General features: G+C 46.6%; 1 protein-coding gene across 6 annotated transcripts in view; it reads right to left on the bottom strand.

Annotated features, from left to right (window-relative positions):
• MAP2K4 (mitogen-activated protein kinase kinase 4) overlaps positions 1 to 18,571 on the bottom strand; it is a 213,157-nt gene that overhangs the window by 106,944 nt on the left and 87,642 nt on the right. For 5 of the 6 annotated variants that reach the window (XM_014598221.3, XM_019481857.2, XM_014598230.3 and 2 more), the window contains one exon: positions 6,512 to 6,614. In XM_014598221.3, the coding sequence (XP_014453707.1) occupies positions 6,512 to 6,614 (103 nt within the window). Of the gene's footprint in view, positions 1 to 4,067; positions 4,113 to 6,511; positions 6,615 to 18,571 lie in introns of all 6 variants that reach the window. The other variant, XM_019481860.2, reaches the window with a different exon arrangement.

Below are 18,571 nucleotides of genomic sequence, written 5' to 3'. Positions count from 1 at the left end.
CAGGAATGCAGACCTTATGATGAGAGGCTGAGAGCTATGGGACTCTTCAGCCTGGAAAAGCAAGGGTGATCTGGTGGCCACCTATAAGTTTATCACGGGTGACCACCAGTATCTGGGGGAATGTCCGTTCGTCAGAGCGCCCCAAGGGATGACAAGATCGAATGGTCACAAACCCCTCCACGACCATTTCAGGCTGGACATAAGGAAAAATGTCTTTACTGTACGAGCCCCCAAAGTTTGGAATAGACTGCTGCCGGAGGCGGCTCAAGAACCTACTTTGAACATCTTCAAGGGACATTTGGATATTTATCTTGCTGGGATCCTATGACCCCTGCTGACTTCCTGCCCTGGGGCGCGGGGCTGGAATCGATGATCTTCTGAGGTCCCTTCCAGCCCTAATGTCTATGAAATCTATGAAAATTAACTGAAGAGTTCCATTGGACAGACCTAGCCTTGCACAGCGAACTGTATTTATATATAAAGAAACTGTTTAACTATAGAAGACAAAACTCATCACAGTAATTACATTTGATGGTATTGGCCATGGATAAACATACATTTGAAAGACTACAAATTCCCTCCAATTTCACATGCTTCCAATTTGGAGTGGTTCAGAGCTGCAGAGATGTATGGTCTCCGTTTCCAGAGCACTGCAAAATTGACACAATGGCATACAGCAGCCAGGAGCCTCACTATAGGGTTAATCAGACCTACAGTTTCATTCCCTCTCACCACCAAATGAGAATGGGGGAGAACAGGGAGGACACCCAGTTAGTGTTCAGCCGGTGTGCTACTGATTCAAGACTCCAAGAGGCTTGAAAGGAATACTTCTCTCCAGCCCCATGGCTTGAAATCAGGAATCCTTGCCTCCAGGTCTCTGGAACTAGGAGTTTACAGAGACGGGAGCTTAAGAGCCTTGCTGTGATTCCTGCTTTCCAGCCTTGCGGCTGACTCTCCAGCTCTGGAGACTGTCAAGGATGGCCAAGTGAACTGGAGAGCGCTATGAAATCTTGGAGAACCAAGCAACCCCCCCATTCAAGAGGAAGTGCTTTAAAAGACAACATTCCTCGATTTGAGGGAATCATTTTGTTAAACTTCAGCTACTTTAAGTACTTTTATGGCTGTGAACATCTGTACACCCACTGTTGGGAGTTCTCCAAAGGTGTGTGGAGTGTTTCAAACATTCTGTACAGGGCCTTACTCTGGTTCAAACATTATATCTGTAAAAGGCCTTACTCTGCTCTAAATAAATCACATAGGAACTTATTTATTCTGACAGGGCTGGCAGCCGTTCAAAAGCATAAGAGAAAAACAACAGTATACACCAAGATGTCCACATAAAGCTCCTAAAATGGGTATGATAATCATGGTCACTTTGGGGGTTGAACAAACAAACAATTCTTCTGAGGCTTCATTAAGTGGTCAGGCCCCTGCTCCAATACCTAAATATAGTAGTCAGAACTTCCTTGAGAAATTAGTCATAAATCCTGTATACTGAACTCCATCATGGAATGCTACACAATTGTCTCCCCCAACATGGGACATCCTATTAAAGTAGCCACATACATTATCTAGAACAAGGTCAGGTACTGGACTGATTTCTCAACAGTCCCAAATTCAGAGCTACAGGCCCTTTATTCAGGAGGAAGTACATTTTACAATATCTATAGAGCAAAAATAAAGACAAAAGTCCATAGCAATATCAGCCCATGGATATACAATTCAAACAACTGATACCTCTAACAGCAACCACCTACTCTGTCCACTTACATTACAGAAATCTGACAGATGAGCCGCACACTATGACATAATGTTTAAATCTAGGTTCTGTTGGACTGAGTAAGGTCTAGAGCAGGGGTGGGCAAAATATGGACCACGGGCTGGATTTGGCCTGCCAAGGCATTCTGTTTGGTCTGCAACAGGTCCCTTGGCCCGACCTGGCCCAGATATGGGGGGCAGCCTGGGCCATGGTGGGGGCAGCATGGCAGCTGGACCATTTCCTGGCAGGCAGGGAGCTGCATCTGGAGTGGGCAGGGCTGGAGATCAGCACTGCAGGGCAATGACAGCATGGGGCTAGGGCACAGGGCAGAGCCACAATCTGCTCCCTGCCTGCCCGTATTTGTAGAACCAGTGCACATCACAGGGACGTGTTGGGAGTGGATCACAGCTCTGTTCCTGGCCCCAATCCCATGCTGTCACCAACCCCTGATCCCCACCCCTACCTGCCCATCCTGCTCCTGGATACCACTTTCCACTCACCTGCAGCACCAACCCATCTGCCCACATGGGTCCTAGTTGGTTTCCATAAAGACCCCAGTATTGCTGGGTGGTGACAGCATGGGATGAGGCCTTGCACAGAGCCATGATTTGCTCCCCACAGCCCTGCAAGCAAAACCAGCAGCTATCACAGGGATGTGTGGGGAGGGGATCGTGGCTCTGCCCCAGGCTCTGGCCCTGTGCTCTCACTGCCCCATGATCCCGATCCCAGCCTTGACCCTGGCCCCACCCATCCTGCTCCTGGATGCCGCTTCCTGCCCACCTGCAGCCCCATCACACCCATTCACGGGGGCACTTAAGGAATTTTGGTGAGCTATTGTTGGGGGGGGGGGAAGGGGAGGAGGCTGACCAAGCCCATGAGCGCTCACTACAACTCCCTAAGTGGCCCTCTGGTCAAAATAATTGCCCACCCCTGATCTGGAGCAAAGGACCTTCTGATGACTGCTATTAAGGTAGTGTTATACCATGATATCACAAAGAGGTGGTGTTTTACAGAGCCAGGTCCAAATTAGTTGTGGCTCCTGTTACTAAATCTCAGCCAAAGCCACCCTGAGTCTGTTTCCTATTTAAAGGCCATCTAACCCCCCCTGATTTTAATAGACGCTCTAATTAAGACAATATTTGAAGTAAAATTCTGGCTCCATTCAAGTCAATGGGAATTTTGTACCAATAACAGTATGGCCAAGATTTTACCACTGTTTTTCTGAAGTCAAGAATTGCCCTTGTCCAGTGAGTTGGTATTCTTGGTGTGTTAGGGCTTATGATCCTGCTGTATCAAATTTACACTGGGAAGTAGAAGAAAGTTTCTAAACACCAGATCAGAGAGGTTCTGGAATGGCTTTCCAGTAAGAGATACAGCAACAAAAATAATTGGTTTTATGATGGAGTTTGGTAAATGTGAAGGGGCTTATATAATATGCTGCCTTCAGTAAAGCAGGAATGGACCTGACAAAGTAATGGGTCCTTATTTTCCTAAATCCCTATTTAGGGGCCTTTGACATCTTTCCTGAAATCACATAATGAAGCTCTCTTCCTCCCCCCACAAAACTACCCTAAAATGAGATGTTTATTTAGCATTATACAAAATGAATGGTAATAGAATGCACTGAAGCAAGCAGCTTTGTGATTATTGTGGAAGTCTGACTTGGTCAGATATGCAAGTGCACCTCAATGCCTACTTCCGAGTGCCTCTCCCTGATCCTGTTCAGACCATGAGCCTGCTTCTCCTCTGCCTCAGAACCTTAGAAACTAAAACGGCCCCTGGCTCAGGTTCAACTCCAATGGCATTTTTTACACTAATTCCCTTTTCTACAACAGAAAGCATATTATTATCTTTTATTAAGATAACAGAAATTGCTCACAGGCATACAAACAGCACTAAAGGGATCAAAACTCTGTATGACTGTATTTTACTTTGCCAAGCAGCATGAGACCACTCCTATTTTGGATGAAATGGAATGGCTTTCAGCCATCCTTATATTTAGGAGAGTTGTGGCTGCCAAAGATTGCAAGATTCAAGCAGCAGTTCAGTAGCAGCATTTGGTTCAATACTGAGAATATCTCTCTGCATTACACATGACAGTGACTGAAAGCCAAGTTATGAAATTCTGAAGGTCATTTTTGCCCTGTGGGACATACTTAGGTCATCTCTTCCACAGTGGTTTCTCTGTATCAGTAGCAGAATTTCTATGAAGACTTCCACCCACCTAACTAAAGACCTAACAGAACAGAATGTCCCATTTTATTATTCTGCTCTTCACTTACATAATTTAGAAACCACAATTTCTTACCTGAAAAATCCACCAATCCAGCCTGATCAGTTCCCCGATCATAACCTGTCAATCAAGCAGAATACAGCTAATAGGCAATTTACATCTTGTGACATCAGTTTGGTCACTGCTAACAGCTTCCTCTCAGCTTCCCCTAAGTTACTTCCAGAGAAGAAAAAGGCAAAAGAATAATTTGACAACCACAAATACTGCCCTTCAGGAGACATACAATGGGACAGCCTCCGGATTGGTGGATCCAAGTCACAGAAACCTAAATTTCATGTAAGAAATTAACTTCTCTGTATCTTCAGATCCACCCATCTGGACCAATGGGATCTATTCAACATATTCATCAAGGATAGGGGGGTCAGCATTTCTGTGCTGAGCCAGAGCTTAACACTTCAACCAAAGACAAAGCCCCAAAAAACTAAACCACTCAATTCACAGGGCTGGAGGAAGAGGAAGTAACTTAGTAAAGATAGAACAACCTGGGTTCGAAACAGACATCGATGTGCCTGAGCCAGATGGTTTGAAATATCCAGCTCAAATCAATCACCCAGAATGGCTTCTTGCCAAGAGAGGAAAACCATCCCAACTCATCTCAGGAACCAGAGGGAGAGTTAAAAGTCACACCAACATCTAAAGAAGCATGGATCTGTGGGTAAGGAGTATGATTCAAAGACACGTATGCTGTCTTGAGAAACAGTACCCCAAAAGGACAACAATAAAAAGCACAAGGGTAAAAAAATGTATCTGAGCTTGCCAAAACTCTGCATAGTAGGAAACAAACCAGTCACACTAATTAAATGAGGTAAGGCTATAGAAATGAGCTACTCCACCCTTCAGAGATAGCTATTGTGGCTTCTCTCCTCCACGAAGAATTCGTACGCATTCACATCACACCATCTTCACTCTTTGCTAATTTAACAGGTACTGTATCTGATTCAGAGCTTTACCAAACTCACTGTGCTCCAGAGAGCCAATTGCCCTAGAGAATGCCCCCGTCTCCAATCCCTGTCACAACTGTAGATCCCATGTAATCAGACTGGCGCTTACTAAAGAGCAACGTCACAAGTCACTTGAATAAATATAGATGTTGTTGCTTCTGAAAGAAGATTCCTCCAAGACAGAGACCACTAGAGGTAGATACATTGTGTAAAAAAATTATGCCTGAGGCTAAATGAGCTAACTAAGACTAAATTTCTCAAAACTGGGGGAAGAGGAGGAAAGAAGGATGGGGAATTTGAGGGAGGAAAGGCTCCAAGGCACAGCCCTTTGGAAATAGTTTGAGGGAGTAGAGAAAAACACTGACAAACCAGAAAATCCTGAAAACCACCAGTCAAGGGAAACAACCTGTGTTTAAAGAGAGACAGTGACTCCCTATATGAGGGACACTGGAAGGAGAATGTGTTGGAAATATTAATAGATCTGGGAGGATGGTGGCCGTTAGATCTGCTGAAGTGCTCACATGAACTTGTTACATTTTGTAGACATGAGCACTGAGGATGTGGGTATTGGAAACATATTTATAATTCAGTTAAAACTTGTCTGAAAAGCTCCAGAGCAGGGGAGCTACCAGAAATAGGAACTAAAAAATACATTCTCGGGAAGCAGAAAACATTGAGCTGAAGGAATATGTCATTAACACATATAGCAAAGCAGCATACTAAAACCAAGAACACCACCAGAATGTAAGAGCACCACAGACAGCTGGAAAAACATCATGAGGGAGCTCTCTAAGACTTGCTACTGGCAAAATTCTTTTAAGGTCTGGTAAGGAAATCTGAAGAGGAAAAATTGTCACCGTAACTGGGTTTTGCCACACAGACTGTGGATGGGTCACCCATCAATCTAGATTGGTGGATCTGAGGATACAAAGCTAATGTTTTCTGTGACGTTATATTATGTTTAATGTCAGGAACATGTAAATGTATTCCATTTACATTCACACTTTACACAGAACTATGCCCAACTATCTTGCTTGGAAATTCAGAGAGGCGTAGTCACTAAAACTCCATGAGTTCTAGATTCTGACAGAATTTTACACTCCTCTGTCGGTTATTTTTCATTTTAGTGCTAAAAGATGCATTATAGTTACACATCTTTCACAAGCACACACAGAAACAAGAAACTTATTTCTAAAAAAGGTACTAAAGCCTGAATAAAGAGACAGAAAAATGGCAGTGAATAAGTCTGGAAATTAAGTACAGGCATAATGTGTGCATCAACCACAAATGACCACTCTCTACATTCAATTTCGAAATGCAGCAGCCTTAGCTTATGATAGTAAGAGTCCTAAGCTTATCCTCTCCTAATTTAGGAAAAATTATATGGAAGTCAAACTAGCATTTTTGAGCAGTCTACCATGTAAATGTAGTAATGAAATTGCTTTCAAAACAACACTACGTTCTAGATGAATAATTGCAGAATTGTGCCATTAATGGAGCCTTTGGTTTTATACTCACATGTGTGGGTTTTGGAAGGGAACTCCAGAAGTATTCAAAGTAAACCTTGCTGTGGACTTGAAAGGTGGGTTTGCAAAATTCAATTTCAGCGCTTTGCGTTTACCTGGGAAGCAATGAACACAAAGAAAATATTTCGTGAACAACAGAATATCCTGGTCTGACAGCATCTGGAATTAGCTGGAAGGTAGAGGAAGGAATATAAGAAAGGGGAAATGTGTTTTACATTAGCATTAACCATACTATAACACAACTGCAGTGAAAAGAGAAGTGGGTATAGTCAGGGCTGTTGGTGAATGAGAAGGTATAAGAGGGGATGCATCACTCTACACATGTTCTGTTGTTCCTTGAAGCACCTACTACCTGCCACTGTCAGGGAAAGAATACTAAATTAGCTGCACTGTTGGTTTAACCCAGAATAACAGTTTGTACAACTAAACTGAGCATCGTAATCCTCAACAACCATATTTTCTCAGGTACAATATGCACCCTTTTTCATTTAATGTTATGCTCTGTAGAAGACATCAGAACTGGTCAGCACACTATGGCCCTTGACATGTTACAGTTAAGATGTGATTAACAGGTTAATCCTGCCCGGCCACACATTCAATTTAAGGCATGATAATACAGTAAACACACCACAAAATTATTCCACGTGCAGTATATAGTGTATAACCAACTTTGTGGTCCATTCGTATCATGCCTGAAACTGAACATCGGCCAGGTGGGGCTGGCCCATGAGAGATCCTGACCCTCAGATGAGAATCCAGCATGGGGCTGGCCCCAGGGTCTGGAACACAGCTATCCCCTATGCAGGTGGGCTGAGGGCAGAATCAATTCCTAAAACCCAGGCCCCCACCTGAGCCTGGAGGCAGATAGGGAGCACAGTAAGCTCACATCAGGGAAAGTCTTACCAATCTTGGGCTCACTGCACCCCAGGCTGCATGTGCAGGTGGGCTGCACACATGGTTTCTAATATTCTGAGTGCCTGAAAAACTCTGGGATCAAGAAGTTTCTCTCTGATTTTGAAGTCACATGCATAAAACTGCCTAACTGTACACACAGTTTTTAAAGGTCCCAGCACAATGGGACATCAGGTTAGGGGAAATGCTTCCTGATCCCAGGGTCCCTGTGCTCTGTGTGCCATGTGCTGCCAGCTGGGCACCATACATAGTCTCATAGGTCCCTGTGTCTAAGGATGAGTAAACACCACTTCTGACCCTCAGCTGGGGCCAGAGACCAGAATGGGGCCAGCTCCAGACCCCAATTCAGTCCTCAACCCCAAATAACAATTAGCTGATTACTGGCAACTTGCTGGGGGGGGGGCAGTCGGTCATCATCATGGGTCTCTTTGGCATCGGCAAGTAAGGCGTGATTGGGATCTAACCCCAATCTCAAAATTGCACCTCCTGCTGTGGTGTAGCAGGAGGTCCAAATGTTTGCCATCTGACACCTCCAGGGAAGGAATTCTACCTGATCAACATATCAAAGAGCTACTCAACACAGCTCACAAAGACACCCTCATGGACCCAGAGGGACAGCCTTCCATCTTCAGCTCTCTCTGTGTAAAAATGGAGTTTATTTCCTACCTGTGGGGACTTTTCACCATCTTGTACCATCTAGACTTTTTCCAGAGCCTGACGAAGGGACTTTGATCCCGAAAGCTTGCAGAAAAGGACAATTTTCTTGCCATTTTCCAGTTGGTCTAATAAAAGGTATCATTTTGGAACCAAGAGTTCTAGTTTTTTGTATGATTAGATCCTATTACATTTTAAACTGAATGCCTGTCAGTGGCCTATGTCTTAGTAGAACAGTTGGGCAGAAGCTTTCAGTGCCAGAGTATAAGTTAGTGATAAAACATCAGACCAAAAACAACACAAAAGAGGAACCTGAGGAGTTCTTCCATATGCTTCAAAAGCACTGAAGGGGTGGATGCTCAAGAACCAAGTGCTGTTACTAGTATGCTTCCAAGCTTTAGCAGGATTTTCACAAGGCCACAATTTCTTGGAGCCAGAGGGATAAGGAAAATTTGACAAGCATCTCTCCTTACATCTCCCCCAAGGAACTATCTTTGGGTTTTCACTCACTACAGAAGGATCCTTCTCTGGTACAAACATCAAAGGAGGTTCTCTCAAAAGGAATCTTGTGCCCTTGAGGGTCTTCATCTAGCTGAGTCCTGTGCTCCAAATCTGAGGCTGACCTCAAAAATGTACCCAGAAGATAAACCTAGGGTGCCTGCACACATCCAGAAGTTTAATCCTCATTAAATTAAATAGGTTTATAACATTTAAACTAGTTTATTTTGGAGTGTTGCATCACTGTTTGCATGCATTAGGTTTTTGAACAAATTAAGACCGGTCCCCAGCCAGCGCTGCAGGAGAGTGGGACAGTCCTGCGCTGCCTCCCTGGCCAGGGCTCCCCACCCCGTGCCTTTCCATGCAGTTGTGGGAGCAGGGAGCTGGCACACAGCACAAGAAAAAAAAGAGAAAAAAAAGCAGAAGCAATTCAAAAGCAGCAGCAATTCGAAGGGGTGAACTACAAAAAAGTTGCAGCACCACCTGGTGGACAAAGGCTCATTACACGTCTTTGAGTGCCTTTGTGTTTGCACACAATGAATCCATGGATGCAACGCTTTAATTTGTGATGAGCCATACTAAACTACGTCTGAGAAGTGTTAGTTTAATGCACCAGAAAGATTTTTAAAGTGTCCGGAAAACCTGCTTGTGCAAACAGTCATGCCACAGCAGCACAAGAAAGGGCAAAAAAGTGACATGTACAAATGCCCCTGGAGTCTAGCCTCATAGGCCTTCTAGGCCAAGGAAATGAACAATTTACAAATCTGCACATTTTCCTGGAGATGCAAGTCTTTCCTAGATACCTACCATGTCAATTCATCATAGGCACAGCCATGGCACAAAAAAGACATCTTGAAATCAGGCAACCTGGAAAAAACCATGCCAACTTTCAAGTGAGCCTCACTGAAGTGAGGAGGAAAAAAAAGGAGCCTTACACAGCTAGAGAAGCTATGTGGCACTGACCAAGGGAGCCCTGGGTCTCAGTGAGAAACTGATAGACACCAGAACAAAAAAGGAGAAGAGTAATAAGCTAAAATTGATTTTAAAATATTGTTTCCATACACATTTCCCAAAGACTTCCAAAATAAATGTGAGACTAATTATTACAGCATATTATTAACACTGAGACTTTAGCAGTACTCTTAGGAAAATTAGAAACCTAACTGAATAATAAGAAAATTCAGTAACAATAGTTAACATTAATTTTTGGAAGAGATATACATCTTTCTCCTAAACTAACTTTCTGTTAATCAATAGGGCTAGGATGAGAACCTGATGAGGAAACGCTACCTATATCTGCTTGGTGCAGGAAGTTGTTACACTTTTCTTTGAAGCAGGTAAAGGGTAGTAATTGATGGAAGTCAATCATCATGGTGCCCTGTGACCAGTGGGGTCCCCCAAGGCTTTGTCCTTGGACCCATATTGTTCAACATCTTCATTAATGATGTGGACATTGGAGTCAGAAGCTGATTGGCCAAGTTCGTCGATGACACCAAACTTTGGGGCAAAGCATCCACACCAGAAGACAGGAAAGCGATCCAGGCTGACCTGGACAGGCTCAGCAAATGGGCGGACGAGAACCTGATGGCGTTTAACACTGAAAAATGCAAGGTTCTCCACCTTGGGAGGAAAAACCTGCAGCATCCTTCTAGGCTCGGCAGTGCTATGTTGGCTAGCACTACGAAAGAAAGAGACTTGGGGATCATCATTGACCACAAGATGAACATGAGCCTGCAATGTGATGCTGTGGCTAGTAAAGCGACCAAAATGCTGGCTTGCATCCATGGATGCTTCTCAAGCAAATCCCAGGACGTCATTCTCCCCTTGTACTTGGCCTTAGCGAGGCCGCAGCTGGAGTACTGCGTCCAGTTTTGGGCTCCACAATTCAAAAAGGATGTGGAAAAGTTTAAGAGAGTCCAGAGAAGAGCCACACGCGTGATCAGAGGTCAGGAAAACAGACCTTACGATGACAGGCTGAGAGCCATGGGGCTCTTTAGCCTAGAAAAGCGCAGGCTCAGGGGTGATCTGATGGCCACCTACAAGTTTATCAGGGGTGGCCACCAGTATCTGGGGAAACGTTTGTTCACCAGAGCGCCCCAAGGGATGACAAGGTCGAACGGTTACAAATTACTGCAAGACCGATTCAGGCTGGACGTAAGGAAGAATTTCTTTACTGTCCAAGCCCTCAAGGTCTGGAACAGCCTGCCATCGGAGGTGGTTCAAGCACCTACATTGAACACCTTTAAGAGTAATTGGATGCTTATCTTGCTGGGATCCTATGACCCCAGCTGACTTCCTGCCCTTCGCGCAGGGGACTGGACTCGACGATCTTCCAAGGTCCCTTCCAGCCCTAACGTCTATGAAATATGTAATGGGCCACTCCTGAAGACAAGATCCAATCCAGCAACTGTTTATGTTCACATACTACTCCAACAGTGTAGGAGTGAACTAAGATTTAACAATAGTGTCATTTTGGTGTAACCTGCCAAAAAGACATTCTCAATCTTAGGCCACTGACTAACTGATTTTGCAATTATAAAACCTCTTTTGGCTTAATCCTAATAATTTCTCTCTTCTTAAACATAACAGAGACAACAGCTTCCGTTCTCACTACAGAAGCTCCAGGGACTTATAGTAGTTTCAGTTTCATAGTAGCTAGGGTCAGGAGGGACCTGAACAGATCATCTAGCCTGACCCCTTTCCACAGGCAGGAATGAATGCTGGGTTCACAAGACCCCAGACAGGTGATCATCCAACCTCCTCTTGAATTTGCCCAAGGTAGAGGCAAGGACCACTTCCCTGGGAAGTTGGTTCAAATGCTTAATGTCCCTGTAGGCAGATAAGGTTCCTTGGGTGAATCTGATATTTTTTTGAAAGGTCACCAAACATTTTAAGACTTTCCTTATTTATGCTCTTCAGGTTCTGCCCCTTCCATTGTGTGTGAGCATACCTGGGTGTTGATAGGTACTTAGCAGATACTTTCTGATAGTGAAGCCTTAGTTCAATTTCCTGTAAATGGTGCCTAAAATCTGTTTTTAAACTATTATCTATGCTATCATACTTTTTATAACTTCGTAATTTAACAGAAAAGTATCAGAAAGACCTACAATGCTGCAAGTATTGCTTCACAAGAATCCTGACAAGTGCTTTCTTCAGTTTTACCTTTCCCATTTCAGTGTACTAGATTATAACAACATAACTGTAACGTCTTAATTTCTATCTATAATAATTGTATATCTGAACATAACATTTGTCTTTGAAAGCCATCATCAAATACAGAAGATGCACAAGAAAGTACTAACATCTATCACACAACAACATCTCTTCTCAGCAGTAATTCTTACAATCTCGGTTATTTATCTTGACACTAAGATTCCTCCCACTCCACTCATATCTTAGACTTTTCCTTCATGTACTTCACTTAAATTTCATTCCACTGATCTCTATTTTGATAATTTCCCAAAACTTGCTAGGATTTTTTTAATGATCTTTCATTAGCTCTTAATTTTCTGGGAATTTGATTAATGTAGGAACATAATCTGCAATATTTTTAGCCATCATCCAGAAGGAGAATCAATTGGATTTCTACAACACCTTAGATGCCAGGACAAAGAACGTGACAAAAAAGCAAAATATATCATGAGGAATGCCACAGGATGGAGAAGACTAAAGGTATAGATTAGAGGTTCCCAATCTCCAGACCACAGTCCAGTACTGGGCCACAGTGGCGATGTGTAGGGGGTGCACGTTCACAACCTGAGAGCGCTGGTGCACCCCCCTGACAGCCAGCACTCCCCGCTTAGGCGATGGCGGAGGGGCTGGCAGGAGCCCCGGCGCCCCCCCTGCAAGCACCGGCCGGGGAGTGGGGGTGCCAGGAGAAGCACTGCTGGCATTTCCGGGAGCACCACTGGCACTTCTGGGTGCCCCACTCATGCTTCCTGGTGAACATGCACTTTGGTGTGGGGCAATTTGTGTCACTTGGGGCAAACTGATCCTGCCCAGCTCCTCCTAAACCTGCAGCCAGGGGAAGCTAGAGGCTGGGGCTAGCACGTGTGCTGGCCCCAGCAGTATAAAAATCTGCCCTGGTAAGCAGTGCAGAAGCTTCAGAGGCTCAGCCAGTTGGTATCTGGGGACACTAGCCCCTTGTGCCAGCTAGACTGCTGAAGCAGCCCTAACCTAGAGTGGCCCCTGTACCCTCTACCCCCTGCAGCAGTCTGGCAGGAAGGACTGCTGCCTGGCTGTGATCTACTGCCACCTGTAACAGCATCTGCCCCTTTGGACCTGCAGCGTCATGGCTGCATGCCTCCCAGACCCAGACGGGGACCACACAGCTACCTGGGCTGTGGTATGGGCACTACAGCACAGCCTCCTGCACTTCTGGGCCAGCTGCTAGTGAGCCATGTCTGCACAGTTGGCCTTTGTGTGGAACTGCTGTCATGTTTTCTGGTGCCCCCACTCTGCCATTTGGGCAGCTATTGCCCAGAAGATATGCTCATTGCAGTAGCCCACTTTGAACTGTCAAAGCATATCCTGGCCACAAATGGCCAGGTCAGCCACCCACCCCGCAAAATTCTCTCATTAAAATGCTGAAAATCCGTGTTTTTCTGCAATTAAAATGAAATGCCACTATATAGAGAGAGATCGGTTGGGCAATGTTTTATTCATATATTTACATTTTTCATACAATTTGGAAACCTATCAGTGCCTCTATCATCATAATAAAATGAATTCTAAATATCTATATACTTTTGCACTTGATTTTGGCTTATAGAAAAATCAGAGCTGTCCCTGCCCCCTTTGCTCACCAGGATGTGGGGTGCCCTGCTCCTGCTTTTGCCCCTCACTCCCAACCCACAGCCCCACCAGTGCCCCTCACTCCTGATCCACAGCTCCTGCCTGCCCCCACTAGCTCCCTCCCAACAGCAGCTCCATCCCAGCACCAGGACGAGTCCAGCTGCAGCTGTCTCACCTGCTGGCTCTAAGCAGCGCCAGCCCTTACTGTTCTGCTCCCTGTGCCTGTGCTCAGGCCCAAGCGATCCCTATGCCATTCCTGAGAAGCCCTTACCTTGGGCTCAGGGACTGGGCTTGGCAAGCCCCTTCCCTTCCAGGCTGGCCTCCCCCTGCAGAGACTATTTTAGGGGGACAAGGGGGCTCTAAGCCTGGCTCTGGCAGCCTGTCCTACCTGAAGTACTCCCCTATCCCCGACTCCCATTCCTCTCTCGCACACAACCGCTGCTGCTATCTCCACCCCTCCCCCAGCCCATCACATACCCAAGTGGTTCCTCGGACCAGGAGTCCCTCCCCACCCAGGCTGGGGCCATATGTCCCAGCACTGATGTGGATGCAGGGCAGGGCTTCAGTGTGGCATTTGCCCCTGCAGCTGGGGCTCCTGCCAGCAGGCCCCGTCCCATCCCGTTTGGCAGGTGGGCACACAGGGTGTGAGATTTGTGGGGAGATGTGGGGTTTGGGGGGAGGCATGTGAGGAGGGGAGGTGTTGGGTTTGTAGGGATTGTGGGTGGGTGTAGGGTGTGTGGGGGGCATGGGGTTTGTGGCAGGATATCCGAGTGTGGAGTTTGTGGGGGTAGTTTAGGGTTGTGGGGTTTGTGGGTGAATTGCGGGGGGTTTTGTGGATGTGAGGGACTATGTGGGCGACTGTGGGGATGGGGAGGACTGCTCAGGAGGGGTGGGTCCACTGCCTGTCTCCCCACACAGTGTACAGCCCCCCCACCCCACAACAGCAGCAGCAGCAACAGTTGCTGGGGTGCTTATAGCCCACTACTGTCAGAGCCCCCCTGCAGCCTGGCCCTAGCCACCTGGGACCCGGCACCATTTGTGCCACATGGAACCAGCACAAGCCATCCCACTGGTGTGCGCCCTTGGGCAGAAATGGGCTGCTCTTCCTGTCACCCAGGGTTCTGGCACCACACACAGAAGCTGTGCACCCTTTGGCCCGGCTTGGTCCTGCCTGCATGCAGCTGGTCTGACCCAATGGCGCACAGGGCACATGGAGGCAGGACCTGGCCTAGCCCAAGGGTGCACAGCTTCTGCCTGTGGTGCCAGGACCCCGGGTGAGAACAAGAGCAGCCCAGTTCTGCCCAAGGGCACAGGCCAGTAGGCCGGCCCGGGCTGGCTCCATGTGGCACAGGCAGTGCAGGGTCCCCAGAGGCTAGGGCTACACCATGCTGCGGGGAGGCTCTGCCAGTAGTAGGCTACAAGCACCCTGATGGACACTGCTGCTGCTGCTGCTGCTGGGGGGGGGGGTTGTGCACCATGTGGGGGCAGACAGGGGACCCACCCCTCCCAAACAGTCCCCACAACCCCCACAGCTCCCCTCCATCCAGTCCCTCCACTCAGAGTCCCCCCCACCCCCACTTACCTGGGACAAAGCCTGAGTTCAAGCCACTCCTGCAGCCTTGCCCCGCTCCTATTTGCCCCAGCATACTAAGACAGCGTGCTGCAGCAGCAGGGGAAGGAGGCAGGCAGGGAGACACTCTGGCTGGGTGCCAGAGCATCTCTTTGCAGGACCAAGCCTCTGGTTGCTTCAGGGCATGCTCCAAAAGTGTACCCTGTGCTGCTTTTTCCCAGCATGGTTTTTTTTGTTTGTTTTAATACTGGGATTTCCTGGCATGAAAATTAGAGTCTGCGCTGCAAATATGCAGCACAGGGAACATTTTTCATTTCCAGCGTGCCTCTTGTGACATCTCAAACTGCTTTGAGAAGCTGCAACAGGCAAGTGCTTGCTCATCTGGATGTGCCCTCCGAGTTTATCTTGTGAATCATGTTTGTATGTCTAACAATGCTCATGTGGCAACCTTGAAAAGTTCTCAAAGCACCCCCATTGAAAATCACAAGTACACACAGACAGTTCGAGTGTTAAGGGCAGAATCCTATTTCACTTTGCACATCTAAATGCAGCTACATACCTGCAGTTTTTAAGCACTTACAAACAGTTTAGGATTCTTTTTCGCCCTGAAGCATAATAGCACCACTCTCAGTATAAACCTGTTGGAAATAAAATGAAGGTCACCCCATATTTTAGGGATGTTTATGGCACTTGCCTAGGGAGTAGGAGACGTACATTCTAGGTCTTCCTCACATCAAAGGGGTTAAATCTGCATTTCCTGCTTTCTAGCTGACTACCAGACCACAGGCTAAGCATTATTCAAGGGGCCTCTCAGTCCTCCTCTTGAAGCTGATCCACTGTATCCTGCATTTAATATTCATTGCATAAAGTGGACAGATAGCAATGGGGAAATTTTGGCCCCAGGGTCCAAGCTAGAACACAAGGCTCCCTCCCATCCAGAGCATCTCAATAAACCACACACCCTTCAGCTTTTTCTCTTCCTTCCTGTCCCCATATGTTTCTCTCTGTTGGCTGCTCAGTCACCTAACTTCAAAAAGACAGTACTGGATAATGTCTAACCTGTGGTTTGCAGTTTAAAGCACTTTATTAAGAAACAGGAGATTGAGGTTCAAACCCATTCTGGGTAGGAGGACAACTCTTTCTTGCTGAGAAAATGGTCTCATGACTAAACCATGGCTGTGCAACTGGTGGGTTGAACTGGGCTAAACTAAAGTGCTCCATCCCTTCCACCCCCATAACTCCCTTCTGGGTGCTGTTTCCCCCATTGCTCAGGCAGCTGCTGCTTCCCTTTTAGGCTCCCTTCCCTCCTCCAGCATGCGCTTCCTGTCCCTGCCCCCAGTGGCAGGACTCCATATCCATGGAGCCTGGGGATCCAGGTGGCCCCATGAGGCAAGGGAGGAGCTTCCACAGCAACAGGAACTCCAGGTGCTGAGCATGGGGTGGAAGTAGCCCCTGTCAAAGGATAGAGGGTACACAGCAGGGGGAGCACAGGGAAGACCGTGCAGCAGGGGTGGGGGTGAGGGAAGCCCACATACTGCGTAGTCCATGGGGTCTTGTGGTCCATGTGGATGCACACCCCAACAGCTGAGAAGTTGGACAGCCATGAGTTAAACCATAAGAGGGCCTGCTTCACCCCCTCTTCCTCCACCTGCTCCAGCTTTTTGCCTGGCTACAATTCTGGGACTTAGGCAGCCTTGAAACATATGTCGCTGCATACCTGTCCTTTCACAGCAAAGCCCTTCCTGAGCATGCTCAGTGGGAACTTTCAGGTGTGCATGCCCAGAACTGAATCACAAGCTGTGTAATTGCTAAAAACCACAGCTACATGTCTGCATGCTTGCCTGTTAGGCACAGCAAGTGAAACAGCATGCTGCCCTGTCTCATCAAAGCACTACAAAAACTGACAGATGACAAGTTCTAAATACACTTTAAACCACTCTAGATGTGCATGCTTCTTTAGACCTGTTTAAACTTCCTGGGACATGTCAAAACCACACCAAGAAAATCTAGTACCATTTTGAGCCAGTTCTCTTTGAACCAGTTCAATGTTTTGTGTAGACACAGAGCATTACATATCTAGTGTCCGGTCAGTCCTCCAGGCATCCCAGACTAAACCACTTCTCATCCTTCAAATCTACACAGGGCAATGGGGCTGCTCATGGATGGATGCACAATGAAACTGCCCAAAGATCAGTTGCTTACAGAGACCACAGCCCCAGGCGGGGAGGAGGAGGAGGAGAAGGAAGCAGAAAGCTTCACTTCCCTGGACCCTTGGTGGGACCCCAGTCCCATCTGAAGTGACAAGGGGTGGGTAGCCAGGTTTTGTGAGGAGGGTGGTTATAGCCCCTTTTGTGATGGGTGGGTGGATGGCTGTGCCCAACAGTAAATACCTGTTTACTTGAGGGGTGGGGGGGGAAGGACAACAGTGTCCTTGCACAAGGGGCATTTATTAACTGTTAATTGTTCCTTACCCTCCCCTTCTGCACTCTTACAGCAGCCCTGCTTGGCAGGTTTCACCCTGCACACATCTCTATGCAACTGCTGGTGATGCAAGGTACCTGCGTGATTGGAAAAGCCAGGGAAGTTCTGGGAGAGGGCAGGAGAGGACCAGAGCACCTGGACCCTTGGGACAACAAGCAAGGGTCCACACACACCTGGCAACCCCGCCACTGCAACCTCCTTCCCCAATACAGCATTGCCAGGTCTTAAGTATGAAATTATCATATTGGAAGCTCAAAATTATTGCATTTACTGAAAAACTATCCTAAAATGAAAACGTATGCAAATCAGTTTTCTTCTTTATTACTTCATATTGCTCACTGTACCATGCCAGTGAGTGAGTGAGAATTGGGTCATCAAAGTTGAAGCATTTCTTTATCTCAAGGCAACCAGTGATAAGGAAGTGCTGACAGCAAACCCGGAAGTCAGTTAAGACTCCCTGAGAGTGACTTTGGTTTTGCATCAGCTGCGACAATTAGCTGCCTCAAAAACTATCATACATTATGAATACTTTTACAATTCTTTATTGTACATCGTACAAGGGTTGAAACTATGGTACAAATACAAGAATTATGATATACCTGGCAACACTGTCCCAATACAAGTTTCCTCCTGCTCTAGAGGAATCCTGGGAAAACTCTGGACACTGATCCCTGGAAAGCAGAATGGTCTGGGGACTCTACCACTCTCTCTGGTGGCATTCTGACAAAAAATCAGTCCTTAAAAAATAAAGGTTTGCCTCAACCCTTAGCAGTGAGCTACTAATTAGTTTCTTGTCCTCAGTTGTCAGCTTATGGCAACTCTCCAGGGTTGTTTGGGGGTGGGGGGGAGGTGTTTTTTGTTGCCCTTTCCCTTTGCAGGTGGAATCCATCATCCAAGTCCTGAGCAAAACAGTGGGTCTAACAGCACTACCCAACACTTTAGTGCTTGAAGCAAAGAAGGTCTTATGACCAAAAGAAAACATAATGGATATCTAGGGGACGTAAAATCTAATTATTCAGATAATTTATCAGGACACCGAAGGTGAACATTCCAACTTACAGAACAACACAAAGAGCCTGATTACAAGTGACCATGGCCTTGGTTTTAAATGCTGAGGCCTGTTGCTGTTTTCAGGATGGGAGG

Source organism: Alligator mississippiensis, chromosome 8 (genome assembly GCF_030867095.1).
Source record: "Alligator mississippiensis isolate rAllMis1 chromosome 8, rAllMis1, whole genome shotgun sequence".
NCBI lineage: Eukaryota > Metazoa > Chordata > Crocodylia > Alligatoridae > Alligator > Alligator mississippiensis.
The sequence above is the reverse complement of the archived record's forward strand: the minus strand, read 5'-3'. Positions and strand labels throughout refer to the sequence as shown.